This window comes from Morchella sextelata (genome assembly GCF_020137385.1).
Source record: "Morchella sextelata strain SCLS chromosome Unknown scls_9, whole genome shotgun sequence".
NCBI classification, from domain to species: domain Eukaryota; kingdom Fungi; phylum Ascomycota; class Pezizomycetes; order Pezizales; family Morchellaceae; genus Morchella; species Morchella sextelata.
Window position 1 is genome coordinate 1497388 of NW_025408624.1, and position 27215 is coordinate 1524602.

A 27215-nucleotide genomic window follows, 5' to 3' on the forward strand; every position below is an offset into this window, starting at 1 on the left:
AGATGCCCTGGTTGATAAGGTAATCGCCGAGCGGTTTCGATCCGGCAGCGCAGGTATTTTTAACAGCCCAATATCAAATTAGTCACGTGGATAATAAACATGAATATCCTAGACAACGGATAACGATAACATGGATGAATGACTTGGGCAGGCACCCGGCTATATGTAGCAGTGCACACGTATATATCAGCCCTCTCTCCTATGTGTAAACTTGGGCTTTTTGGTGCTTTGGCCTTCGGGGATCTGTGTTTCGGGGATCAGAGGCCGAATTAGAGCTGTGAGGCCCCTTAACACATTTTGTGGCCTAGAAATAGGTCAAATATCCTCCCACATTAAGTAGGTATTAAGTTTGATGTGAAATCAAATCGACATACATGCGAAACGTGACAAGGTGATTACCGAGATGGTGGTGATGGAGGTGCGTGATGGTGATGATGGTGAGGCTCTCCTAGAATGTCTCAGGATGCCACATGGAATCTCTTCCCCTCATCCCTGCTTTTAATAGTTCCTCTATCGACGGGTGTTACCTACAATAGCCTGACCATCCAACCCCCTGACAGCTGGGATCTCCACTCCCTCCGCGACCTAACGGCCTACATATTCTGACCGAACAAGCTTGCTTCCCGCCTGGTCCCCCACTAACCTGCAATCATTCCCTCTTGCCTCGTGATGCTATAAGGAGTAGTCCAAAAAAAAAAAATCCGATCTTTACGAAACTCTGTCCTTTCGCTCTGTACCTTCTTTCTTTAGTAAGGTTGGTTTTCAGTTGTTTTTGTACTCTTCATTTCAACTAGGACCGCCCAACACTCGTTATGGATTTCGATGTCTCCTATAGCCTTGAGAACGAGCAGCAATTTTGGGATGGTAGTGACCTTTCATATTCTTCCCTTAGATTTCCATGGCGCCTTTTATATCGGACTAATTCGGGAAAGCAGAGCTCGATGAAATTGTTGGCGCTCATTGTGAAACTCAGAGCTTTGTTGACAACGCGCTGAAGACTTATTTGATGTTCACGTCTTCGTTTACAGGTATATTCCTTTTAGCGGTGGTGGTGATTGGCGGCTCTATTGCCCTCGTTAATACTGAGACTGTAGACGAATACCTCAACACGGAATACGACTGGGCGAAGTGCGCATTCAAATTGCTCGAATCTTCCTTATTTTTGAAAAATAAGCATCATGTTCGTCGGCGGATGATAGGGCGATTGCGTAAAGAAACCTCCAACACAAAACTACGATTGATTACGAACGTTTTGTTATATGATGGACGACAACATCAGAAGACTTTCGAACTCATGCAGGAAGAGGGACTTTTTTCGAGATTAATGGAAATGGTAGCGCAGAAAAGGGAAGAGGATCGAATATTGTGGAGTTCTGTACTAGACCTTCTCTATGAAATGTCAAGGATACAACGTTTGAGGCGTGAAGATTTGGACTCGATTGGTGATGGGTTTATTAGCTATCTTTTCCAGCTGGTAGAGGAAGACCCTGATGACCTTAATGATCCATATCATTATCCAGTAATTAGGATGCTGGTGGGTAGCTCTTTTCGCACGACAGCAAAGAAAAGATGGACTTATAAACTAATCTATGCGGTCCATGGTTTTTAGCTAGTTTTGAACGAGCAGTATATGGTTTCAGCTCACGCCCCGCCAAGGGATGGTGCACCTGAGGACAGCAATGCGCCAACTAACAAAGTCATCAAAATTCTTTGCTTCTATGGATCCACTTACAAGACTTTTGGCGAGAACATAATTCTATGCCTTAATAGAGAAAGTTAGTCTCTCGCTTAATGAGTTAGGGCGGGGTTCTATCAGATTGCTAACAATATTCCACAGGTGAAACATGTTTACAACTGTTAATACTCAAGCTCCTGTATCTGCTTTTCACAACCAGTGCAACATACGAGTACTTCTACACTAACGACCTGCGGGTTCTGGTCGATGTAATGATTCGCAATCTGTTAGACCTCCCTGAAGAGTCCGAATCCCTCCGTCACACCTATCTCCGTGTTCTTTACCCTCTTCTTGAACACACCCAACTTCGCCATGTTCACTATAAACGCGATGAAATCCTCAGTCTTCTCGAATGTCTTAGTGGTGTTCGAAGCAATCATTTCCAACCTGTCGACCAAACCACAGCACGACTTGTGTCACGTTGCGCAAATGTCCAATGGATCAAAGCACCACCAGGGGAAACTATGCATCCAGAGAACCCAGCTCATAGATTATTGGGAATGTCTTTGGGCCGTCAAGCGCAAAGCTCTATGTCAGTGCTAGAGGTCGCATCACAGTCGGAAAAGCCAGGAGTTTACACCCCATCGAGGAATAGAGGGATAAATGGCGACACAAGTGGGGTGGAGATTGCAGGGGAGGCTTAATCGCTGTAGGTTTTTATTTTGTATGGTGTTACAGTACGTACTATTATGTTTTATTTCCTTGTCCTGGGTTATGGGGAGCAAAGAGGTTCGGTGTAATTCTTAACTTTTTTTTCATTTCTTGATTGCTTTCTTGCTTTCCTTAATTTTTTCGTAGTCCCAGAAAGGATTCCTCGATCAACCAGTTTATATTTCCTATCTGGTATACTGCTTCTTCACACCTTGCGTAATTTTAGGCTTCTCCCTAAATGCCCCCTACATTATGCTTATATAGTTCATTGTTTCCTACTCCTTTCCCTCCATTTTTTTATAGGCGTTTTATTTCTTATAACTATATTATTGGGGGGGGGGCGGGGGGCGAAAGAGGTGTTTGGCATAAACTAATAATCGATTGGGTACGGGGTACGGTAAATAAACCTATGTTGAATAGAGTGCGCGTACATAAAGGTGTTCTAAAGAAGTTAATATCTCATAGAAAACTGCTATCTTTACTTGCAAGTTGCACCCATCGTATCGTATAAGGCTTGGATCTAGAGTAGACTAGCAATACCTGGGATATTATCTTTTTTATGGGTATGTATATCAAAATAAGCTATAGATATCCCTTCAACATCAGGCGTCCCTGCAAATTGAAATCCGAGGCACCCAAACCCTTGAATGAAACGCGGTGAAACCGACGCCCAGAGGTAGATGGTAGGGGGCTGTAGTTGTTGCCATAAAGCGTTTGTGCGCCCCGTTGTTGCGGTTCAGGCTAACGGGGTAGCGCAGAGTGTTTCGGACGACGTAACGCCTAGAGATATACAACACAATTCCGGGGGAGTCACGCAGTTCAACTCCTTAGCTAAGCGGATCTAATTATTGTTTGTCATGGGTGTATGGGTTGAGACTAGCGTCCTAGAAACACGCCATAAATGGTGTTGGTGTATTTGGGGGAGGGTGGAACTGTAGTCTTTGGATCATAGAGTATCACTCGCGGAGAATTTCTGTTATTACGATTTATATTTGGGCTTCTGAACCGCCGGTGAAATGAGGCGTCGCCAAGAGGATTACTGGCGGAAGACTTTGGGCGGTGTCTGATATGTCTAGGGTTAGTCATAGCCGGGTACGGATAATGGGGGTGTCAGTGTGGTCCACGAGGACGCTCGAGGCGTATCCTCAAGGTGCCTCGTCCGTGTTGACCTCTGTCCTTGTCTGTCCTCGAGTACGATAAAAAAAAAAAACGACCTGGTAGAGTAAAAAGTGATATTTCTTAAAATCAAAGGTATATTTTATCCATGACCCCATTCGATCAGGGCATATCAAGTGTGTATTATAGCCCAAGAAGTGTCCTCGAAGCAAGGACAAATATTGTCCTCGATCGAGGTTCCTTGTCCTTTTGGACCACTGTCCTTGCGTGTCATCGAGGACGCTCGTCCTCGTGGGTGTAAATGGAAGATCTGGGGGATCTTTACCGCCCGGGGACCCCCACCGGCACTATGGAGCTATGTATCTCTAATGGTTTATAGAGAGATAGCTATAGAGACGATCGCGGTGCTGACCGTACGACACCCACCGGCGCCGACACATGCCAGCAACAGACTGCGGTAAGGTAGGTCATCAACAAGGCGTCCAACCATTCCTATCCTGTCCTGTAAAGAACAAGTAGATATTAAGCTCAGCGTTCGAGCTCAGTACATGGCTTGTTGCAGCCAGTGGAATAGCTGGCAACCGCACTGCCACCTTACCCTTCGATGGCTGTGTGTATGTCCGGCCAGCCAGAACACCCGATTTGCAGTATCACCCTACCGGCTCGTCTCGCATGACCCATCCAGGTAAAGCGGAAGCACTCCGGCTGTCCGGTCGGGTCGACATGGCTGTGGTCAGTGCGAGTGATGTACCATGACCCATACGACCCCCGGAGGCACAACGGCCATAATCGAGACCGCTTACAACGTGTCGGGGGTCTATTCGTAGCCGGTGTATAAGTTTTCTCTCTGGCGGATGTTGGGGCTCGGCGTGTCTCGTCGTGTGTTTTCCCCGCGAAGGATGTTGGCCTACCGGCCGCTCTACTTGGGTGATAGCTACATGTATTATCTAATTGGTGGTATGGTCACTACGGGTTGTTAGGGTGGGGTGATGCGGCGTCATGTTGGATCACTCGGCGTGTAATCGCCCCCACACAACAGCTACTAATCGGAAAGTCGTTTTACGTGTCCCAAAAAGGGCAATTATATCTTTTATCACAACACATGATATGATACCTTAGATGGATACTACACATTAAATCATTCCTATTATCTCCTTAAAATAAGTCCTAATCCTATCCCATCCCATCCCGTCCTGTCCTGTCTATGGGCATCCATAACAAAAAAAGAGATCTACACCCCCCCCCCCCCCCCTTCCTCCCCACTATCCCCACACCCCAATTTTCCCCTTAACTACCCAGCCTGATCCCAGGCCCCGCAAACCCATCCTCCATATCGCTCTGCGCCGCCGCCGCCGTCGGCACCGCACCCCTGGAGCTCCTGAAGCTGCCAGCCATCGGCATAAACTCCCAGTAGCCCAACTCCGCCCTCCTATCCAGCGCCACATAGTGCGGAACCCTGCTGAACACGAACGAGAGCTTCTGCTCAACCTTGCCCATCAGCCACTCTGAGGGCTCGAGCAGTCGGAGGTATCGACACGCATCTATCACCATTTCCATCAGCCGGGTACGGGGGAGGGGGAAGAGGAGGAGGGGAGGGGACTAACAAGCATAACCAATGACAAGCCCACAGAAATGCCCCAGCAGCGAGGAGCCCGGCATCAAGAACGCCATGAGCACCATCCAGAAGACGGGCGTGAAGTAGGACGGGAACTCGTAGCCGGCGATGATGTAGTATGGCTGGAAGCCGTACGTCTTGACGGACTCGATGGCCATGAGCGTGAACACGAGGGCGCTGGCGCCGGCGACGGTGGTGGTGCCGTTGAGCAGGAACATCTCGATGCCGAGGTAGAGGAAGCCGGGGAATGTTACGAGCGCTAGGGGGCGGGTGTTAGCTATGCGGGTGATGGGGGGAGGCGGGGAGGGGGGGACGACGTACGCCCGAGGATGAGGAGCAGCGTCTTGAGGGTGCCGCACTCGCGCTCGAAACGCTCTAGGAGGGGGGTGAGCGCGAGGAGGTTGAAGATCGCGTGGAGGAGGCCCAGGTGGACAAGGGGGTAGGTGTTGAGTCGGTGCACTGTACATCACATCACATCACTCTGTCAACCTCCGGTTCTGGTCATCATGCTGGACATGACATGTGGGTTTACATACTCTGCCCCAAGTCCATCTTCCCCGGGCTCAGCGCAAAATACTCGGCCATTGGAAGGCCGAACGTCGCCGCGAAGTGGAACGCGGCGATCAGCAGCATGACGATGCGCGTGAGCACGGGCAGCCGCAGGAGGTAGGCTTCGAGCTTCTTCCAGATGTCGTGGGGGGAGATGACGATGGACCCTCGCGGGTTGGACGACGACATTGCGGGTGCGGTGGTGGGGGTGGGCGGTGAATTGGTTGTGAATGTGATGTGGGTCGTGAGGTTTCGTATATATGTATATATGTGTGTTTGGCTGGTGAAGTTTTTGGGATATGGAAAAAGGGAGCAAGGGGAATCGAAAGGTTCTGTCTCTCTCTGTTTCTAGGAGTAGTCAGTCAGTCAGTCAGTCAGTCAGTCAGTCAGCTTCCGACAGACGTGCAACGGCCACCACCACCAACCGCGGAGAAGCTAAGCTTGATTGATCCGTTGTGCTGATTTTTCTTCTTTTCTCGCTCTTCCTTGCAGAACTGCCGGCAGAGGGCTTTCCTTCTGACACGAGATTCCACGTTGATATCGAGAGAGCGGCGGACGAGTAAAGACACACATTTATATTATTTTACAATCTCTCCCTGAATCCACTGCCGGAATGCACGCACCCGAGACCCCCGAGGGAGGCCCGGGGCAGTGCAGTGCAGTGCGGACAGCACAGGACAGGACAGGACAGCCCCTATCCAATCCATCCACCCAGGCCATTCCAATCCCAATCCCAATCCCAATCCCGCCGTTCCAGCCTGTCGAGCCTTATCCCGATAAGCTTATATAACGAACCCGCAGACCCTTAACACACCACCACCCCTAACCCTGATCTTATCCTTATCGCTCGCGGGTCGTCCCATCCATTCCATTCCATTCATGATTCATCCCACCTCAAGGTTCCACAACCTCCCTCCCCCACCGCAGAAAAAAAATCTCTCCCCGCAGAATCCCACTGACCCCCCCCCACCCCCCCCGGAACCGCAACAATGTCGACCACCCCCCTCAGCCAGCAGCACACCACCGACTCCCCGACCCTGACCATCACCGTCCTCGGCTGCGGCACCATGGGCGTCGCCATCCTCTCGGGCATCCTCGCCTCGCTCACCTCCTCCTCCTCCCCCGCCCCCGGCACCGGCACCTCAACCCCCAACGCCCTCCTCCCCACCCGCTTCCACGACACCGACGAGTCCAGCCCGCCCGTCCTCCCGTCCCGCTTCGTCTGCTGCGTCAAGCGCCCCGAGAGCGCCCAGCGCGTCAAGAAGGCGTTCATGCAGTACGGCGACGCCGTCTCCGTGCTGACCAAGGGCAACGTGCAGGGCGCGCAGGCGGGCGATGTGGTGATCTTGGGGTGTAAGCCGCAGATGTATCAGGAGATCTTGGGCGAGGAGGGGATGGCGGCCGCGCTGGAGGGGAAGCTACTGGTGTCCATTTTGGCCGGCGTCAAGATTGAGCAGTTGAAGGCGGTGGTGCCGGGGAGTACCAGGGTCGTCAGGGCGATGCCGAATACGGCGTCGAAGGTATCTTCACTACCCCCCCCCCCCCCCCCAACCCCGGGGGTCGTCGTCGGGGAATTGAAGGGTGGGAGCTAATAGTAAGTGTGCTGCGGTGCGGGTAGATCCGAGAATCCATGACCGTCATCTCCACCGCCGACGACCTCCCCAACGAGGAGAAGACCCTCGTCTCCTGGATCTTCAGCCAGATCGGCAAGTCGCTCATCCTCGGCGAGAAGCACATGGACGCCTGCACAGCGCTGTGCGGGTCCGGCCCCGCCTTCTACGCCCTGTTTATCGAGGCCATGGCCGACGGTGGCGTCATGATGGGGCTGCCGAGGGCGGAGGCGCAGATGATGGCTGCACAGAGTAAGTTTCTCCCTAAACCTGGGGGGTATAGGGGCTAATTTATGTGCGTGAATAGCGATGCAAGGCGCGGGCCGCCTTGTGCTGTCGGGCCAGCACCCGGCAATTATTAGAGAGCAGGTGTCGACGCCGGCGGGGTGCACCATTGGCGGCTTGCTTATGCTGGAGGATGGCGGTGTGAGGAGTACGATTGCGAGGGCGATCCAGGAGGCTACTAACATGGCTGCTGGTCTGGGAAGCTCAAAGAAGAAATAGAGCTGGCGTGAATTTATAGATATTGGGATATGGGGCTTATAGACACTTTAGGAGTACGCGAGTCATGTAGATATGCGGAATACCAAAAGTTTTTGTTCGGGGTATAGAGATCTGAACGCTGTTCTGTGAAAAGGTGCTTTACTCGGATAATTGGGTTTGAATAGCGATCTTTTGAATTGGAGTCCTGGATAGCCCCCCCCAGTATATTGCTTGGGTGTTGGTTACCGTAGAATTATTTGAGGCTGTGGTAGCAAGTTACACCCACTAGTGGCTCGACTTGCGAGTGATAATCCATGAAACATGAGATTCAGATACGATTTGGAGAGAATGCTCAATTCACGAGCTTCAAACGAGAACAGAATCCGAAGAATTGAGGACTAGTTACTATGAGGTGATATATGCAAAGTGCAGCCCTGCAAAATGAACACCGAGTCAAAGCTCGGTAAAATAAATAAAATGTGCCCAGAACCTTGAATTTTGAAGGAAAAGAATAACAAAAAAACAAAGCGCTGAATAATGCTAACCAAGCGAGACTAACTACTACTAACCGCATCAATCCTCATTCGTCTCCCTATCATTTTTTCACAAATATTGTTCAAGAAAATAACACCCAGTAAAAATAGGAAAAGTTTGTACATAATTTTAAAACCGCCTGGCTATGCTATCCCACCAAAACGTGCACATCTAAGACTTGTGAGCCTTGGCCATGGTGTTGAGAGCTGAGCCGTCCTTGAACCACTGGATCTGGCCCTCGTTGAAGGTGTGGACAAGGTTGGTCTCCCATGGGCTTCCGTTCTTGGGGTGGACCCTCATTCTCATGGGCTTGCCAACAGCGAGATCGGTGATGAACACTAAATCATTCAGTTAATCAGTTGTTCTCAACGATTCTAGCCAAGGGGATTAAACTTACAGTCAATCTTGTCATCAGGGTTGATCTTGTCGTAGTCGGCAGGGTTCTCGAAAGTGAGAGGAAGCATTCCCTGCTTCTTCAAGTTGGTCTCGTGGATACGAGCGAAAGACCTGGTAATGATGGCAAGACCACCCAAGTGCCTGGGCTCAAGGGCGGCGTGCTCACGGGAAGATCCCTCTCCGTAGTTCCAGTCACCGATAACAACCCATGGGATGCCCCTGGCCTTGTAGTCACGAGCAGTGGCTGGTACGGCATCGTACTCGCCAGTGATGAAGTTCTTGACACTGTTGGCCTGGCCGTTCTCAGCGTTGGTGGCACCAATCAACATGTTGTTGGAGATGTTGTCCAAGTGACCACGGTACTTCAACCAAGGACCGGCCATAGAGATGTGGTCGGTGGTGGTCTTACCCTTGCACTTGATCAAGATCGGGATGCCCATGGCGTCCTTTCCGTCCCACGGCTTGAAGGGCTCAAGTATTTGGAGACGGTCAGAGGTAGGGGAAACCTGGACCTGGACAAATGAGCGGTCCGCAGGAGGGGCCTGGTAGGTGTCCCTTCCTGGGTCGTATCCGCGCTCGGGGAGACCGGCACCAGTGGGAGGGGCGAGAATGAACTCGTTTCCGTCCTTGTCCTTCAATTTGTCGGTGAGGGGGTTGAAGCGAAGATCACCGGCAATAGTCATGGCGGTGACAAGGTCGGGAGAGGTGACGAAAGCGTGGGTGGCGGGGTTCGCGTCGTTACGGCCAGTGAAGTTACGGTTGTATGAAGAGATGATGGAGTTGGCCTCTCCCTTCTTGACATCACGACGGTCCCATTGACCAATACAAGGTCCGCAAGCATTGGCAAGAACAATACCACCGAACTCCTCAAAGGTCTGGAGCTGACCATCACGCTCGATGGTAGCACGAATTTGCTCGGAACCGGGGGTGACAGTGTAGACAGACTTGGCCTTGATTCCGTGGTTCAGAGCATCACGGGCAATAGAGGCAGAACGGGACATGTCCTCGTATGAGGAGTTGGTGCAAGAACCGATCAAACCAACCTTGAGCTCAGCGGGCCAGCCGTTCTTCTCAACAGCATCCTTGAACTTGGAAATCGGGGTAGCAAGGTCGGGGGTGAAGGGTCCGTTGATGTGGGGCTCAAGAGTGCTCATGTCGAGCTCGATCAGCTCGTCATACTCAGCGCCCTGGTCCTCACGGAGCTCCTTAGCGTAAACGCGGGCAAAGTCTCCAATGTCCTTACGCTTGGTAGCAGCCAAGTAGTCGTACATGCGGTCGTTGAAGGGGAAGACAGAGGTGGTGGCACCAATCTCAGCGCCCATGTTGCAAATAGTTCCCATACCAGTAGATGAGAGAGATTCAACACCAGGACCGTGGTACTCAACAATAGCACCAGTTCCTCCCTTTACGGTGAGGATACCAGCAACCTTCAAGATAACATCTAGCCAAATCATTAGTATAAATGACAGTGAACTATAAATTGCGGAGATATCATACCCTTAGGAGAGGTCCATCCGCTCAGCTGACCGGTGAGCTTAACACCAATCATCTTAGGAGCCTTCAATTCCCAAGGAAGGTTGGCCATAACATCGACAGCATCAGCACCACCGACACCGATAGCACACATTCCCAAACCACCAGCGTTAGGGGTGTGCGAATCGGTACCAATAAGAAGACCTCCGGGGAAAGCATAGTTCTCGAGAAGAATCTGGTGAATAATACCAGAACCAGGTTTCCAGAATCCAATGTCGTACTTAGCACAAGCAGATGACAAGAAGTCGTAGACCTCCTTGTTGATCTCCTCAGCCCTTGCCAAATCCTTGGCTCCACCAACCTGCGCCTCGATCAAATGATCACAGTGCACAGTTGATGGAGTTGCAACCTTAGGCATACCCGCACTCATGAATTGCAGGATGGCCATCTGAGCAGTGGCATCCTGGCAAGCAACACGATCCGGTCGGAGCTTGAGGTAGGATTTGCCGCGCTCGATCTCCTGGCCGTGAGGATCGTCCAAATGCGAGTAGAGGATCTTCTCGGCATATGTAAGAGGACGGTTCAAACGGGCACGGACAATAGCGAGGTTCTCGCTCATCTTCCTGTAATCACGATCCTTGTCTTAGCACACGGACCACTAACATGTGACGACACCTGCACATCATTCTTGCTTTATCGTAACAACACTTTTGATCACTCGGAGAATGATTAAGGCGATTGATACCGATAAAAGCAAAAAAAAATCTCCACAGATTTTAACTCTCAAAGAGAAACATACTTGTAGTTGATGAAGTTACCCTATAATCAGAAATGTTAGCAAATTCATCCGAAACGAACCCATGTGCCACCCGGATATCCGGGCGTTTCCGAAAGATAGCAAAAAATTTGCAGCGGGGAAAATTATTCACAAACCTTCTCCCAGTTGGTCATTTCGACCTTCCTGCTGAGTGGATCATCACTGACAGAGGCCAATCCACGGTGCTTCTGGCCCTAAATTTGGAATTCTTCATCAGTATGTTTCTTTCTTGAGCACCTAGACTCCATCGTCGAGTGATAGTATTTTAAAATACTTACAGCTCTAACGCCAGCGCTCTGAAAAGAGTAGAATTGTCAGCTAATTGTTTAAAATACTTCATGCTTGATAGTTAATAGAAAGTAATCATACCAGAGGCAGCTTGGTGGCCCTGGAAAGGTGCCTGGAAAGCATGATGAATTATATAGTTGATGCAAAGAGTAACAAGCTAAAGTCACTTCACTATGGAAGAGAAGAGAAGATGCACCTCTTAAAAGAAAACCCCCGGTGAATAAAACGGGAGAGGATGGGTGAATAAAGGGAAGGAAAGAAGAGGAGAAAGAGGGCGGGAAACAGAACGAGGGTTTAGAAGTAGAAGGGTTGGGGGGGTCTGCCAAGACGTTGTTAAAGCAAGAAATGCAACTCAGCGTCACGGGCAGTGGTTTGTGCGTTTATCTCCTGCACACCCCGCTGAGAGAATACCAGGGGTGGGGAGGCGGGGGTCAGCTCGAAAAGAAAAAAAAGCCTCTCAAAAAGGGTTTACGGACATTCTGGGCCAATCACATTGTTTTGATTTGTGAAGCCTGTTGTCTCCTCTTCGCCGACCCTCGGCCCGACGAAACCCTTCCCTCCGCACCCTACCGTGTCCGCCAACAACAACCTCCGATAAATTATTTCCACTAGCGTAGGTAAGACCCCCCACATCACACACACTAGCCCCACGCGCCACAGAGCCTCAAGGTGCGAAGAAAACTTTCCGGGACTTCAGGCCTCAAAGCTCCACTGTGCTTATACCAAATCTCCAGGTTCCTTTACTCCAGATCGGAACTTTTACATCTCCTACAAAATGGGCTCAATTCGTCGTTCAAAAACCAAGCGAATGACTCGGTATTAAGACCTCAATCCCCCTTCATCCCCCCACATACCAATCTTTGCATAACTTCGATCACTCTCTTTCTCAATTCAATGGCTAATGCTAACATGTTTTAAACTCAACAGCGGCCTCGATCAAATCCATGCAGACCTCCGCAGTTCCAAGCGGCTCGCGCAGCTGAGGGCGCTTGTCCCAGATGAAGACAAACCTGGTCTCGGTCAATTTCACTGTGTTGAATGCGCAAAGTATTTCGAGAGCGAGTGGAACATGACCCAACACACACGAGGCAAGAACCACAAACGAAGGTACGTCGTTAGAAGAATCATTTTGGTCTAAATTTAATGAGAGCTAAAGGAAAACTGTGGGGAAATTTCAGAGTGCGTATGCTGCTTGAAGAGCCCTATTCCCAAAAGGAAGCAGATGCTGCAGCTGGGTTGGGAACCTCTTCGTTTTATGAGGCGCTCGAGGCAAGGAAGGAGGCAGAGAGAATTGCCAAAGAGTCCGTAAAGCCTATGGAGGATGTCGAATAAACATTCGATCTGAGGGCTTCTTTACTTTTCCCTTTCTATTTTCTTTTCTAAATTTTTACTCTTTGCGTCATTTATTTGTTCGGCGTTTTAAATAAAAGTGCTTTTGTTACGAATTAATAGCTGCGAGTATGGCACTATGTGCAACGCGAGAATTAGCACATTATGGTAGCTCCACGGATGTAAGGGTATCAAGTGTCTTGTTTCTGTGGAGTCTGCCATATTGGGTAATATGCTTTGGAAGCTCTCAAACCGTAATATCTATGAAGAGTGCTACGTAAGCAAGTATCTCACCTCCACAGTAAGTACATTTGTTGTGAAATCAAACACTTAAACCCTCAACTCCAACCCATTCTCCATGCAACCAATCCTAGCCCGTGTTGAAACGTGATTATATACAGCCATCCGAAGTAGTTATGTTGACTAGTGACTAAAATTCCCCAAAATCCGAATGCCCGGTTTTAGTTGCGTGCTCCACAGCTGACTTCTCTCCCTTCAAACCAATACCGCAGATATTGCATTTAATTGCGAAATTCTTGGTATCGGTAAAATATTTTCTCTTCCTAAGCTCCCTACACAATTCCAGTGCACCTTCAATCATCTCATCATCATTCGAGTCAAATATTCGTATATCGTTGCTCGAGTCGTGCTTCGATGACCCGGCCGGTGAAAGCACTAGAGCGTCGTAATGAATTCCGGAATAAACCACAAATGCTCTCTTCGATTTTCCTTCATTAAACCGGATCATGTCATTTGTAGAAACATCAATTGTGCATATCTGCCCTAGTCAGCGTCTTGCGTTAAGGATAAATGTAAATACTGTATCCAACGAGGTTTCCACATACCTCCATGTCAAAAAAGTTTGCAAAAATTCCTAACTCGATTCCACCTCCCCAAGAGCTATCCATAGTAATCCACTCACAATAAGCGTCCCTCTTCTGCTCAAGGACTGCCTCGGAGTAGGTCTCATGATCTTCCTGGATGGTGCTTGCTACAAGTTGTCGCAGCTCTTCGACCGAGTACATGGAGTTCGTCATAACATACTGCCATCCCTGTCAGTCTTTGTCCGTTACAGTTGATTTTCCTTTTCTACAGTGCTTTTGAGGGGAGTGCTACACTTATCGCTCTAAAGAGACAGGAGTTATCATCTTCCATAACTCTTAGCATAACAGTTCCGCGCCCATTCTTGAGTGGTACATCCGGAGGGTCATCCTTGTTGATTTTGGGTTTCAAAGAGCGCGAGAGACTCAGTGGCTTTGAGTTTGTGGAAGAATTCAGAGCTGCAGAGCCTTGACCTGCAAAGGAGAATGGAGCATTTGATTTTGGTACTGTTGATGACGGTGGCACGTAGACCCCAGCCTTTTCTGTTTCAATTGTGGTAGCCTCGCTCTTCTTCACTACGCCTGAACCACTTCCACGAAGAGCTCCCCCGCCGCTTTCCGAAATGATTAATTGCTCGCCTTCGAGCTTTACTGGTAGCTCTTCTAATAGGGAAGATGAGGAGTATTCGTTCAGTTGAAGAATCTTAGGCGGATACCCATATTTTATCTCCATATCTCCTGAGATGGAACATTTCGATCTGATTTCTGATAAGAGAGACGAGACTGTTGCTTCTGGTGAGAGGTTGAGGACCTGCGTTCCTGTCGGTGAGCGAATCTTGATGCGCATACTTCTAGTTATTTGCAGAAAGGTTGATGAAACTGACAGTTTTATAGAAATAGGAATGAAGTGAGGGGAAAGCTTTTGAAAGGGGCGCAATAGCTGAGGGTGTGTGATACTGTTGAGGGGGTGACGCTGTTGGATATAAGGTTAGGTAGCTTGATAAATGTCCCGAATGTCACGCACGCTTTTAAAAGCGGCAAAAGTCGCTGGTTGCAACGTCGCTGGAGAAGCCCGGTCCACCCCAGCTGAAGAATCCCAATTTCCAATCTTCATGGAAAGAGATGGAAAAATACTTTCCGCTATTTGATAGGCCGGTTTGCGCTTTGATCTGCTATGTGTCCACGATTCTATCCCAGCATCATTAGTCTCACTCAAAACCAGATCACGCCAATGAATACATGGACGTGTGTAGATATATATGTCTACAGATGAATACATACATGTACATACAATGATACAATAGCATGTGGTCTATAGTTTATCATATATAAGAATATGGATGCCAAGGCTGTATACCCGTAGCGCTCCCTTTAGTGATAACCTATCTTGCCATACTCTAGATGTGCCGGCTGCATGTATCCTTTGTTAACATTATCCTTATTATACCGGCTTCATCTTCACATTACAAAAATACATAACTGTGTTCCACAACCGGGAGTTGGCGGTTGCGGTCCATGTGATTAAACCATTTGAATGGTGATACCCACATGTATATAGGCCTACATGTACGAGGCAATATTATGATGAGTGATTTGAAAATCCGTTAATTGGCTCATGATCAAGAACGATTGATTATTAATATTAGTAGATTGTAGAATAACACCTTCAATTTATCAAGCTATCCTTTTTTCGTGGGCCGTAAACAAGCCACAAATCCTGAAGAGTGACCGGGAAATCTGTTGATCGCCTGCATAAGAAATGGCCAACATGTTTTGACAGCATAGGGATATACTGCGTACCCAGCACGGGTCTTGATCATCATGGATCACTCGCACGGGCTTAGGGCCGGGATACATATCATTTTTTAATTGTATACATGCAAGTACGCGCGGAAATGGGAAATTAAAGAGAGACTTTTCTGTATAATTGACTACATGTACATATATATGTATATAACAGATCTAGGGCCGTATGTAATAGCTCTGATAAACTACATGTAGTTAACTCCTGATCTTATCATACATGTACTAAACATCATAAATTTCCACCCCTTAATATATATAGGCCACCATTTCCGGCAAGAATAATAACTCCAAAACTCACAGGGTCGGTGGCTCAAAATCAACACGGGGTTCCTAAAATTCTTCGTCTTACAACAAGATTGCGAGCTAGTAAACTGTTACTTAATGCCCACGCTAGTGCCATTTACATTGCAGATGCGATTCAAGAAATTACCTCTGAAAACCAGAAACATTGTCACGATTATAAGATGTATGTATATAACCCATGTCGCGTGCCTTATCACACCCAAGATCCGTCGGCCTAAAGTCTTTGTTGACCATGAGCGGTTGGGATATTCCACGTCAATAGGGCGAAGCCCTGTAAACACGCCTAGAGAGGGTCGCTATAACCAGTGAAAAAATAGCCTGCTTAGTAAACCAACGAGGGTAGCAGTATGCCTATAGCTAGTCTTGTGCCGGACTGCCGAAGGCGCAGCTTAGGGTTCGGTGGAAGTTGAGGGCTACGGGTGGGAGTTAAGGGTTAGAGGGGCACGGATTACTCAAAAATTGACCAAATTATGGGGAATCCGAGCATCTGGGTTTATCGAGACTACTATATGCCCTTGTGTGTTAACTCAAATAAGTGAGAATCAGGTAAAAGGGGACCTATATATACTTCCGTACTCCGGCTTTATTGAAAAATGATTTAAATTTGGAGGTGTGGTGTTGAAGGTATGGTGTTGAAGGGCACAAAGACCACGAAGCCGCAGAAAGGAGAGATGGCATCCGTGCAGAATAATGATGTTCTTATACATCTCATTAGACCGCACCTAGCGCATTATAGTTATCAAGGCGGATAAAGACACTAATAACCCGAGGCTGTTAATTCATTTCATGTCAGGTTCAACTACATAGTACTTTACTCAACATGTAGGCTACCAGGTCTTAGGAAAGATAATTTGCAATTGCCGTCATCAGTAACATATATAAATATGTAGTAGAAAAAGACAGCCCGTGACAAGTTATGGGACAAAGTGTGTGTACGTACATATAGGTAGTCATAGTGTCGTGGTCTTTATAAAATCCATGGTATAGAAGACCTTTCAATGACGTCTCTTACTCCTCAATAATGACATCCGTGATATAGAAGTTCTTTGATCATAAATTATACATAACCAACCAACAGAAACAATAATTAATGATCCCGTCAAGAACGGGGGTCAACAACAATTTTGCACGAGTGATATATCATGATCTAAATTCCTCGAGGCGTAAATTAAGTAAAAATATGCCAGAAAGGATTCTCCAGTAAATATAGCCAATTCATGTTATACTTCGGTATATATTTAGACATTAGAAGTCAATATCTTCTATAAAGGGTCTGGAACTAGTGCACCCACCCTTTAAAGATGTTCGTGATTCTAAAGCCAGTCGACACCAAGATTGAAGCGTTTTCGTACCATTTACCGCCTTAGCTCCCGGTATAATCTTGCCTAGAGGCCAGAGCTTAATTCCCGAGTTAATCTATGTATACCTCTCGTTGACGCTCTAGATTTCTGCGAGGGTGGGTTGTATCGATCGATAAGAGGCCTAGATAACAGTATTCATAGTTGGGATTTCGATCGTGATTAGCTAGGTATTCAGGTTGAGAAAACCCGAATAAGAGAATTTTAAATTTCGCCCTTCGTTCAACATTAGCACGTTTATTTGCTTTCGTCGTCTAGTGCTGAAACATGTAGTCATGACCGAGTGATATATTATGAAGAAACAATCAAAGACATGTTTGGAATCACGTGACCACATCATTATCTACGCGAAATAAACCCCAACGCGTAAGTATCCGTCTAGTCTCTCATCTTATCACAACGCAGAAATGCCGCCTAGAAGAATCAATAACCGGCAACCTCATGACCCAGTTCTCGCCGGATATAATACTTTCCTCGAAAATTCTAGGCTCGACGAGAATGGAAACCCTTTCTCGGAAACCATCTTTAGGATCGAACAGCGGCAGGACTGGGCCCTTGTGAAGAACAGGAGAATTCTGAACTCCATTGAACACAATGGAAATTCTCTCAGGCACAAGGCTGATGGTCCTCCTTCACTTTTTGATATAGTCAGGCGATTTTTGAACCAGAACCTGAAAGATCTGAGTATCGAAGCATTGGAGGGTGTTCCGTGGTCTATCATGAAATGTATCTGGGATGATGTATTATCTTCGTAAAGCTTCCTGATTCCAGTTATACCATATCCTCGCTCATGTGTGGTGTTAATTGTGTACGTGTGTAGAGGACAGGAGAACGTCCAAACTTGGACATTGTTTGCTACAGTTTATGGCGTAAATAACCCCATTGTTCCCGAAAAGGTTGAGCTAATTCTAAGCGACAGCAAGAGCCCGATTTCGATACTTCCTCCGATGAGAAAGAAAAAGAAGATCGTGGTAAAAGGATAATTTTGAAACGTCAGGTTTCCATAAACTCTCTTATCGCCCCGATTTCGTCTTCAGCTTTCTCATGGCTCGTGTATCTGGACATGCAGCGTTCATCAGGCTACACTCGCTATGACTTTCTTGAGCTTCCTCAATTACCGAACCTCGGAGCTCTAAACATATCACGACACCACCAGGATCTCGATATAGATGATGGCATAATTAGGACATGGTCAATGGCTGCGGTTAATCAAGGCAAATTCACGAGATTGAAAATCTTAATAGCGAGAAATCATAAACAGATTACACCTAGGTCTTTAGAGTATGTGGGATGGATGAAGAGCTTGGAAGTTTTAGACTTGACTGGTTGTGGCACATATGATATGGTGATAGCTCTAGCTGCATGTTGGAAACTCGATCCGTTGCTTAACGACATCATCAACGATCATGATATAGTTTGGAAAATTATAAGGGGGGAAGAGGATGGAAATGAGGTAAAAAAGTTAATATTGCAGGTTAAAATTGAAGCCTCACCTACGGCTACGAGAATTAATGGCAGAACTGAGGCGGTGTTTCGAAGGCAAGGCCATCAATTAAACACCAAACGCAAGCGAGTCCCAGGTACCGAATTACCCTCAGAACTGGCAATGGAAAGATCCCACCCTATGACAAAAAAACCGGGAGTCCTCCGCAACTCGAAAAAAAAAGACATGGGCAGTCTACTAGCTGAATTCGGGGTGTACGGAGGTTCTAGTAGGTATTGCAACAATGCTATTCCATTGGAGACTCAGAAGTTCACCTCAGCGACTAAATCTTTGATGCAGAAAGCTAGATAGCTAGAGAAAGGAAACTTATCAATACTTTCAAGCTGTTATCGAGAATGCTCTCTTGACCGAGATGAGGAAGGGTGATAGTTAAGCTTCAAGGTTTCAATTGTGCAAAAACAAAGAACACACCCTCCTTAACTCCATGAAATCGCAACAAACAGCAGTTTTGGTATGTCTGGCATTTTTGATACAGATCCCTCTCGGGTAGCCCACCAGATTTCCCAAGAGTGAAAAAAAGAAAAGAAAGAACCCCATTTGCCCTTTTTATTTTTTTGATGCATCGGAGGCCTGATTTTTTGATTGTTTCATTCCACACATACAAAAATGCACATGCCTCCCGAACTAAAGAAAACCTGATCCATTTTTCCCGTAAAACCACCGTCTACCACTGCATCAAATGAGGCCTGTCGCCCTTGGAGAGGGCAAAGTTGGAGGCGAGGTATGAGGAAAGCTGAGGAGTCTGCTTGATAGTCTTGATCAAGGCAGCGTCGACGGCCTTCTGGTCCTCCTTGCGGGCCTCAGGAGTGCTCTTTCCCTATTCGTAGAAACCCCCATATCAATATCATCGTTCCAGCCTAATTTTCCCTGGCACCAAACTGAAAGTACGAACCTTGACCTTCTTTCCACCCTCGTAGAACTTCTCCTCGTTGGACTTCTTTGACTCCTTCTCGCGAGCAAAGTACTTCTCGTCAAACTTGTCTGTGTCAACACCGGCAAGGTCGACCTTAGTTGAGGTAGCGATGACGAATCTGGCGTTGACGCGGCGGAGAGGAACACCGTTGATCCTGAAGGGTCCAGTAACGAGAAGAACACCGTTTCCGAGGTTCTTGAGGTAGACGACACGCTTTCCACGGAATCGACCAGCGAGAACGATGAGGATCGCGCCGGGCTGGAGGGAGGGACGGAGAGTGGTGGGTCTGGGAGTTTTGCGGACCTGAAGAAGGTCAGTATATGATTCCTGAATTGAACCAGCTTCAAGACCAAAAAGAGCTCTAGGAAGCAATAATCAACAGAGCTTCCGCCGCTGAATATTGTCCTTCATAGCTTCTTCTTCTTCGTGCTCCTCCGTAGTCTATATCTCGAACCTATCATCTAAAACCGTACCTTCTTTGGCAGTGACTGGTCCTCGGCCGGGTACCACTTGCTCGCCTTTTGGGTGGGGACCTCCCTTGTCCCGGAACCGAAGGGCACAGACTTAGTCGACATTGCGGTATTAATTGACGGGTGGTATTTTGTGTTGTCGGGAATTATCGTGGGTCGTCGTTGGGTGTTGTTGTTGCTGCGTCGATTAGTTCATACAATATTTTCGGACTGGGCGAAAATGTTGAGTGTGTGTGGGCTAGGATTTAGGGCTTCTGTGACGGCTTGTGGTTGTGAGATCTAAGATAATCTGACGATAAGATAAGATAAGATTTGTATTCCTTACATTAACGTGCAGGTGTCTTCCATAAAAGGAAAGGCAACGTTATCTACTAATCAGGAAACGTATCACACAGCAACCACAAAATACTAGACTGGATACGAGGTCATCACAGATGTACATACTCTACATGTATCTACCATACTGCAAGTAGAAGTGAACAAAGGATCTACGACAAGTCATATGTAGAAAGAAAATTAGACTTTTTCCTGGCTGCGTGTACTAGTGTCAGGGCGTCAGGGAGCGGCTTTATTAGGGCGAATGTCAGAGTTAAAGTTTGTGTACGCCTTTATTCAAGGGGTTTGGTACTGGGGTATGCTTAAAAGTACATATACATGTACTTACTACATGTAGTACCTACATGTCTTCTATTTCGGGATGCTGACAATCTTTAATATTAACCTTTGTGAGCTATCCGTGCACCCTGAAACTAAAAACCCGCTACTTATTGTTTAATTCATAATGACTACATGTACAGGTACATACATAGGAAGAATTAATGTTTCCCCAAAGTACATATACATGTATGCAGGTGCACTGATTAAATAGGGTGTAACGCTAACGAGTTTTAACTCTTCTGTTGCTCATGATAACCGTGATCGATTTTTACAGGCTATGTTGAGTGGACCGGCCCGGCCGCCCAAAGACCACGATAATACAAGAAAAAATAAGGATTTTACATACTACAAGTAGTCAACTGGTGGGCACGACGCCTTGTCAATGATGGGTCAGATCCGCAGATTTTACGTTCGAAAGTTGTCCTCTAAGAAACTCTTACCAATGGACAGTACTCATCGTTTGTTTCACAATGTTTGTTCGTAAATTTTAATGTGTTTCGCGTAGGGCATTGATAATACCAATACAAATTATACATGAATCTTGAAAACAATTGAATAGGTCTAATCTTCTACTGGATACTTTCTAAGTTTACCATATAACTACATGCGTAAATACCGTCAACATTAGTACTCCATTCTATATAATTACAAGCTTCACTAGACTTAAATAGTGCTATAGTCATCCCCTCATTCTTATTGTCATCGGTAGCTAGATCTAGACCTCTCCACCCTGCGCTTCAACACAGAATAAAAACCAAGAAGACTCTCGATCTCCCCGCCAATAAAAATTAACCGATCACTCAAGAACTACACCACTGAAAGCTAATCTCAACGAACTCAAAACTCAAACTCGAAATGTTGCCTGGATGCATCATCTCCTTTTTTCTGTTCACCGCAGTTTATGCTGCCCCGTCATTCTTCACCAGGGATGAAACCAAAGCGTATGAATATCCTTTTGAATATCATACTCCTCCGACACATAACAATATGTGCAGTTAAACTTACGGAATCTATTATTTTTAGATATGTTGCGAGATTCTCTGGCGTGGTCGAGGGCAGCGTCAAGTTCACATCTACTGGAGGAGGTGCCGGTGTATCTATCGATTACAAACTTTTTGTACCGAACAACTTGCTTGGCCCTTTCTCATATCATATTCACGAAAATCCCGTCCCGGCGGACGGAAACTGTGCTGGAACTGGTGGGCATTTTGATCCATTCAAGGTAAGCATTATATTACACTACCATATATCATCGTGTGCACCCCAGTATCACAATAGCTAACAAAAATCTAGCCTAACTCGCCACGTACGGGTTGCGATAGATCAAAGTCTTGGACGTGTGAGATTGGTGATCTGTCTGGGAAACTCTACCCGTTCCCGCAAAGCACAACTGATTCACGTGAGTTTATCCTACGTCTTCTAACCTTACAAATTTACTTATTAAAACGAAACTAATTGCGCTATAATTTTAGCATCTCTTACTGCGACTTTACGTGACCCTTGGATATCTGTGATTCCAGGAAATGCTGCCTTCATTGGTGGTCGTTCCATCGTGGTTCATAACATCAATAAGGATCGTATTGGTTGTGCAACTCTAGTACCTTTGTAATGAATTTCTTTGGTGGATATTTCATTTTATTTGTCTAAGGTTGATTGAGCGAGTTAACTAAGGGGTTTGCATTATATATCTTACTTTTCTGGTCAATCATTTCAACTTTCAGTTCTATTCCAGCTAGCAAGTTCGGTGTGTCGTAGTGAGGACGGAGATTTAGTTAAGGACAGGCCGTGGCTATTCGTGCGTCTAACGGTTGATTTTGTTTTCTGCGGTTTCCACATATATTTACAGATTCTGGTAGAATTAATGCGAAAGTGGGTTTTCCGTGACCCGATAGTCCCATTGGCCCTCAAAGGAATTTTTGCAGTGAGCACGGGCCAAGAAACCCACCCTTTTAGTTCTGACTTTCGCAATAATTCTACCGGATACTGTACATGCGCATATGCATTTTTATAGATTATCAAATATTAAATAACTAATTTAAAAGCGGCATACAAAAGTAACGAGCTGAATAGACAGCGCGCTTTGTTGTTGTCCGAATGGTACTCAACTGACAAACCTTTTCAGCTACCAAGAATTCGAACTCTTCCTTCTACCCTTTACCGGATGTGTTCAACTACATGCGGGACAGGGACTGCTAAAGATCCCTTCAAAACTAAATTCTATGCAGGAGAGTGCGGGTAAGGACCTTCTACTTTGGAGGTACGTAGGCACAACACAACAGCCATTTACCTCGCCCTGCGGTTGTCGGGATCGTATGGTGGGTTGGGCAATCGAGGGTATATGATTATATATGATGCCGGCCGTAGGCTCCGATGCTCCTCTGTGTAGTACTCTCAAGTACATGTATCCTTGGGTGCTCCCATCCCAAGAAAGTTATGCATAATTTCCTCATTGAAGACCAAGACAATTATGCAGAATTATGAGTTCAGGGAATCGATGGCTTTAGTTTATATATTTGAGAAAATACGATTTCCGATCTCCACTATAACTAACGTAAGAATGTATTGATTTTTCATTTTCATTTTTCATTTTTTTCTGGATTTACCTGTCATGGTGCAGGATACAACATCTCACGCTAATTTAACCAACCTCTAGATATAAATATCCCTATATGTACAGTACCAAAAAACGGGTGGGGGTTAGTACGGTAGTACTACGCCATCCCATAAAATCGGGTAGCACTCCGGTTGTCGAGCGAGTAGAGCCGCCTTTCAGCAAATGCTCTATCAATGCCGTATCAATACTGTATTATATAATCTATATATTCCCTGGATTTCGCAGTGTGGGTGGTATATTTATACTGCCCTAGTACTTCCTCATTTCCTAAAATATGGCATTCTTGTGGTATTTAGGACAATGCCATTCCCCTAACCCTGGAATATCATATTTGGTGATGAAGCATTTCAGAATCAAAGATCACCAGATATTGTTTCATCCACCGATCCATCAATTCTTATCATCCTAGGATGGGGTTTAAACAATTGGGATATACTTTTGAAAAATAAATTTTGGGCTCTTAGGCATACATATACACATCATTTTAATTAGAAGTTGCGTCTACTATTCGATTATGATACGCTCATGTTGGTGATGATGATGATGATGATGATGGTGATGATGATGATGATGAAGTCGTATAGGTGTGGTCTAGTCTTGTAACATAGTGTCGACAAGCCTACATGTAGGTGTGGTCCTGGTCATGGACCTGGCGTACTGGCACGCTAGACCTGGTGCTGGCACACTGGACCTGGTGCTGGTCACAACGCTAAAATGTGTCTATATTGCTGTGGTAGTGCTACGGTATTGCTATGGTATTGCTACGGCATTCTATGAAAAATATACTCCTTGAAATGCCGAAATGATGCAGCAGTCCCGAAAATACCGCATTATAGCAAGACTACCGTAGCACTACCATACTAATCCCTGCCCCATTTTTGGTATTGTAGTTAACAAACCGGTATGTTTTTTGTTATTAATCATATGTGGGTTAGGGAGCGGGCGACTGCATACAATACAACAATAATAGGGAGTGTGCGACACAATATATCACTCGACCCCCGGGGGGTTGGGGGGGGGGGGAAGAAAAGAAGAAAAAAGCAAGCAATCAAGTAATTCCTTCAGGGGTTGCTAAAACTACTACATTATATATGTATGTATATTTTGGTAATCTTGTGACATGCATATGCAGTCGTGGTATGCTTTGGGGGTTATCTCCTGTTGTTGGAATCGAGGCTGGTCTACTACATTTTGCATGAAAAACACCGTACAGAATATCATGACCTAAGCTTCTACTGTAATAGGATATGCCATGGCTACAGTCAATATTTTTTATTCCTTGTAAGATGTTACTCGAATCCCATATATTCCATACATGTATATATCCCATCGTCCAAAACAAATGCCCGTGTAAGAAAGTAACGCCTAACCCTAAAAGCGAAGAAGGTACCCCTAAAATACATGTAGTTAAGACAAAAACCCTTGTTATAAAAACCTAAACTGTATAAATGAGCGCTTAAAAAGCCGGGGAATTCAATAATACCAGCAGCCGCAAGTGTAGAATCGTAGTACTATAGTGTAAAGCTACATGGAGGTAGCTCGAAGATTGACCGAGACTTGACTAGACACTTCAGGTGATTCTGATTTGAAGCGCTTCGAAGAAGATGAGGTGGTAGTTTGGGAGAGCGAAAATGGTGGCTTCCCCTTTGTAGGTTTATGGGACGAGGCTGGAGGCTCAGGCGTTGCTTCATAAGGGATTATGTCTTCTGGTAATCCACTAACGTCGATATCCCCCTCGAAGACCTTCATCTTTACCGAAACTTCAGCCGAATCGTATAACGATAGTTTTTCGAGAGACGCTAACATCCCCTCTGCAGCCCAGAGATTTTCAGAAACACCATCAATCCTGAAGATGCCGGTTTTGTTAGCTTGAATGACCGAAATCCCTTTCTGATGGGTGATTACTTTGAAGCTGCGCCTTCCTTGATTCTATTGAATCGACCATTACTTATTCCTTGTAATTTGAGCCAAGCAAATCGCAAGCCATCACGTACAAAACTCATAGCGTGAAATCCAGTCTCTTCAAACCGATCTTTTAGTACTGTCGATAGCCATTCTTGGTGACTCCGCTGCCGAAGTTCCATCCCCACAACAAACACCGGTACGACTCTGGAAATCATATATGTTAGATTATACAATATATGAGTTTTGATCTTAAGAAATGCTTACATAGACGCATCAGTAGAATTTGGCAAAAATGCAAATATCCTAAGGGCAGCATGACAAAGAGACCCGATATGTGGTGGGACAACAGGCATTTCTGGATACCGTATGCGGAAAAGTTGAACACGAACACCGATTGCCCAGCCAAGCACCAGTCCAACACAGATATGTGGGTATCTTCTGGGGGTAATTGAAGCAATATCCGTGTCGTTTATGTCTTCCTCTTCCCCATTTTCACCGGTTGCTGGATCATCATCAAGCGCCTTGAACCAATAGGGGACCTCCGCATACCAAGCATCTAGTTCCTGATCCAACTTGGATACTCGAGACTCAATGATATCTTGCAGGCGTGATTTCTGCTCACTGGAGATATTTCCACCGTATTTCATCCAAAGGTCTCTTCTTCGCTTTAGTGCCCAGGCCTTGAGATATGTGAGTCTGCAGCAAATCACACAAAGCTTGGATAATGCTGCATCTGCTGCGAGAAGTATTGGCGAGTCATGGGTAATGGGTACACGCGTAAACGGGTCTACGGTCCACCAATCACTTGTCATAAAAGTCGGGTTTCCAGAAACGCTTGAGGTTGCAATATCCGCTCTTTTAAAAGCTGCATAGAGAGCTCTGCCAACTGGGGTCATATGTGCTGCTTTGCCTAGCAAAAGGTGAATAGGGTACTTGATCGTAATGATTGGAATGAAAAAGTACCTCTAGCAACTATAATGTCCCTACCTCCCAACATGTGGACGCCCATTTTTACGTTTTCTCCGTTCCATATCTTGTCCAAAGATGTTAGCAAGTTTGAATATCTTGAAAAAATATGGGGATATCTGCATTCTGCGGGAATATTACTTCGTAATGACTTAGAATGATACTCGTTGCCAATAACGAATCTGTGTCTTTATTCCGAAAATCAGGATCCGATACAGCCCTGAAATGTTGCTTGAGAGATTTCTGATAATGTGATGCAGCATCCACGGTTATCATTCGTAAATCCTTCTTCATTAATCCAGTTTGCAAGGCTGCTAAGGCCAAAATCCCTTCCATCAAGGCTGGAGAATCATGAGCCATAGCTGGTATATACTTCCGGAATAGGTCAATATAAGAGGGTGAAGTATCTGCTAGTCTTTTCGCCGAGAGCTTCATGTAAATGGCCAAGAGCTCTTGATTCGTAGGGTTATCTAAAGTTGGTGGTCGCGGAGGGGCTAAGGTCATGGTTGTTGGGTTCCAGCTAACTCGAAATGAGCAATTGTACTAAGTAAACTGGAGAAACAATAAATCTTACCCTGACATTGGTAATGATATTTCATCCATTAATTTTGGCGAAAACCTCGTTACGAACTCTGGCAGGGAATTTATAATTGCTTGGTCCCGGAACATGGGCCCTTTACCAAATATTGGCGATGAGATTGTTGTATTTGAGTCAAAACTGATTATGCTTTCTGGGGGCGAGCTCGCTCCTTCGCTTGAATCCGAACTATCATCGCTCGTTTGATTTACGATGCACCCTCCTAGCCTCGAGGGGGTTTCTGGGATATCACTGATCATGAGTTGAATACCCTCAGAGCTTATCTGCATGGACATTAGAAAACGAATAGTACTCAAAGCCCAATATTCTACTCACAGAAGCCTTGCGCTTTCTATTTATCCCCATATATGCATCATTCCTTCTTAGCATCTCATCGACGAATAGTTGAACGTCCCCTGTATAAAGGCGCGGTAAGTTGAAGTGTCGCAAAGACAATTGAGTACAAAAGTATCAACCACGCCTTTCCTCCGCATTCTTGCTTCTCCTAATAGGGAATTATACCATTCTGGATTTCTGAATCCTGCAGCTGTCTGGGTACTACCCATTTATCATTCTCCCAAAGAAGGACCGCGTCCTCCTCCTCCTCCTCCCCAGCTTCTTGCCGCAGTTGTTGTTTACTTTCCCTCTCAATTTCCTTCCTCCTAGGCGACGGCACTGTAGTATTCTTTGAATTATGTAGGCTTCGCATCTTGGAATTTGCGTAT

At 46.2% G+C, this 27215-nt stretch overlaps 10 protein-coding genes across 10 annotated transcripts; 5 read left to right on the plus strand and 5 right to left on the minus strand.

Moving 5' to 3' along the window:
* Positions 1 to 812: 812 nt before the first annotated feature.
* H6S33_013072 (uncharacterized protein) lies at positions 813 to 2379 on the plus strand (the record flags this gene model as incomplete). Its single annotated transcript, XM_044844441.1, has 4 exons — positions 813 to 864; positions 936 to 1534; positions 1610 to 1775; positions 1838 to 2379. 4 exons carry the CDS (start codon positions 813 to 815, stop codon positions 2377 to 2379), a joined length of 1359 nt encoding a protein of 452 aa, XP_044694781.1.
* Positions 2380 to 4789: 2410 nt separating this feature from the next.
* Positions 4790 to 5855, minus strand: H6S33_013073 (uncharacterized protein; the record flags this gene model as incomplete). The annotated part of the gene is made up of 4 exons (XM_044844442.1): positions 4790 to 5043; positions 5107 to 5376; positions 5439 to 5576; positions 5654 to 5855. The coding sequence occupies 4 exons, from the start codon at positions 5853 to 5855 to the stop codon at positions 4790 to 4792; spliced, it is 864 nt and encodes a 287-aa protein (XP_044694782.1).
* Positions 5856 to 6655: 800 nt separating this feature from the next.
* H6S33_013074 (uncharacterized protein) lies at positions 6656 to 7780 on the plus strand (the record flags this gene model as incomplete). The annotated part of the gene is made up of 3 exons (XM_044844443.1): positions 6656 to 7186; positions 7285 to 7528; positions 7584 to 7780. The coding sequence occupies 3 exons, from the start codon at positions 6656 to 6658 to the stop codon at positions 7778 to 7780; spliced, it is 972 nt and encodes a 323-aa protein (XP_044694783.1).
* Positions 7781 to 8464: 684 nt separating this feature from the next.
* H6S33_013075 (uncharacterized protein) lies at positions 8465 to 11390 on the minus strand (the record flags this gene model as incomplete). Its single annotated transcript, XM_044844444.1, has 7 exons — positions 8465 to 8631; positions 8691 to 10130; positions 10187 to 10785; positions 10962 to 10981; positions 11096 to 11173; positions 11258 to 11275; positions 11349 to 11390. The coding sequence occupies 7 exons, from the start codon at positions 11388 to 11390 to the stop codon at positions 8465 to 8467; spliced, it is 2364 nt and encodes a 787-aa protein (XP_044694784.1).
* Positions 11391 to 12042: 652 nt separating this feature from the next.
* On the plus strand, positions 12043 to 12599 carry H6S33_013076 (uncharacterized protein; the record flags this gene model as incomplete). The annotated part of the gene is made up of 3 exons (XM_044844445.1): positions 12043 to 12083; positions 12195 to 12374; positions 12446 to 12599. The coding sequence occupies 3 exons, from the start codon at positions 12043 to 12045 to the stop codon at positions 12597 to 12599; spliced, it is 375 nt and encodes a 124-aa protein (XP_044694785.1).
* Positions 12600 to 13026: 427 nt separating this feature from the next.
* On the minus strand, positions 13027 to 14264 carry H6S33_013077 (uncharacterized protein; the record flags this gene model as incomplete). Its single annotated transcript, XM_044844446.1, has 3 exons — positions 13027 to 13374; positions 13442 to 13639; positions 13713 to 14264. The coding sequence occupies 3 exons, from the start codon at positions 14262 to 14264 to the stop codon at positions 13027 to 13029; spliced, it is 1098 nt and encodes a 365-aa protein (XP_044694786.1).
* Positions 14265 to 17291: 3027 nt separating this feature from the next.
* H6S33_013078 (uncharacterized protein) lies at positions 17292 to 17867 on the plus strand (the record flags this gene model as incomplete). The annotated part of the gene is made up of 2 exons (XM_044844447.1): positions 17292 to 17635; positions 17705 to 17867. 2 exons carry the CDS (start codon positions 17292 to 17294, stop codon positions 17865 to 17867), a joined length of 507 nt encoding a protein of 168 aa, XP_044694787.1.
* A 1185-nt stretch (positions 17868 to 19052) lies between these two features.
* H6S33_013079 (uncharacterized protein) lies at positions 19053 to 19876 on the minus strand (the record flags this gene model as incomplete). The annotated part of the gene is made up of 3 exons (XM_044844449.1): positions 19053 to 19205; positions 19281 to 19604; positions 19775 to 19876. 3 exons carry the CDS (start codon positions 19874 to 19876, stop codon positions 19053 to 19055), a joined length of 579 nt encoding a protein of 192 aa, XP_044694788.1.
* A 1407-nt stretch (positions 19877 to 21283) lies between these two features.
* On the plus strand, positions 21284 to 22037 carry H6S33_013080 (uncharacterized protein; the record flags this gene model as incomplete). Its single annotated transcript, XM_044844450.1, has 4 exons — positions 21284 to 21369; positions 21452 to 21650; positions 21722 to 21827; positions 21901 to 22037. The coding sequence occupies 4 exons, from the start codon at positions 21284 to 21286 to the stop codon at positions 22035 to 22037; spliced, it is 528 nt and encodes a 175-aa protein (XP_044694789.1).
* Positions 22038 to 24566: 2529 nt separating this feature from the next.
* Positions 24567 to 27199, minus strand: H6S33_013081 (uncharacterized protein; the record flags this gene model as incomplete). Its single annotated transcript, XM_044844451.1, has 8 exons — positions 24567 to 24971; positions 25037 to 25151; positions 25212 to 25857; positions 25911 to 25980; positions 26055 to 26433; positions 26488 to 26774; positions 26827 to 26906; positions 27013 to 27199. The coding sequence occupies 8 exons, from the start codon at positions 27197 to 27199 to the stop codon at positions 24567 to 24569; spliced, it is 2169 nt and encodes a 722-aa protein (XP_044694790.1).
* Positions 27200 to 27215: the final 16 nt, after the last annotated feature.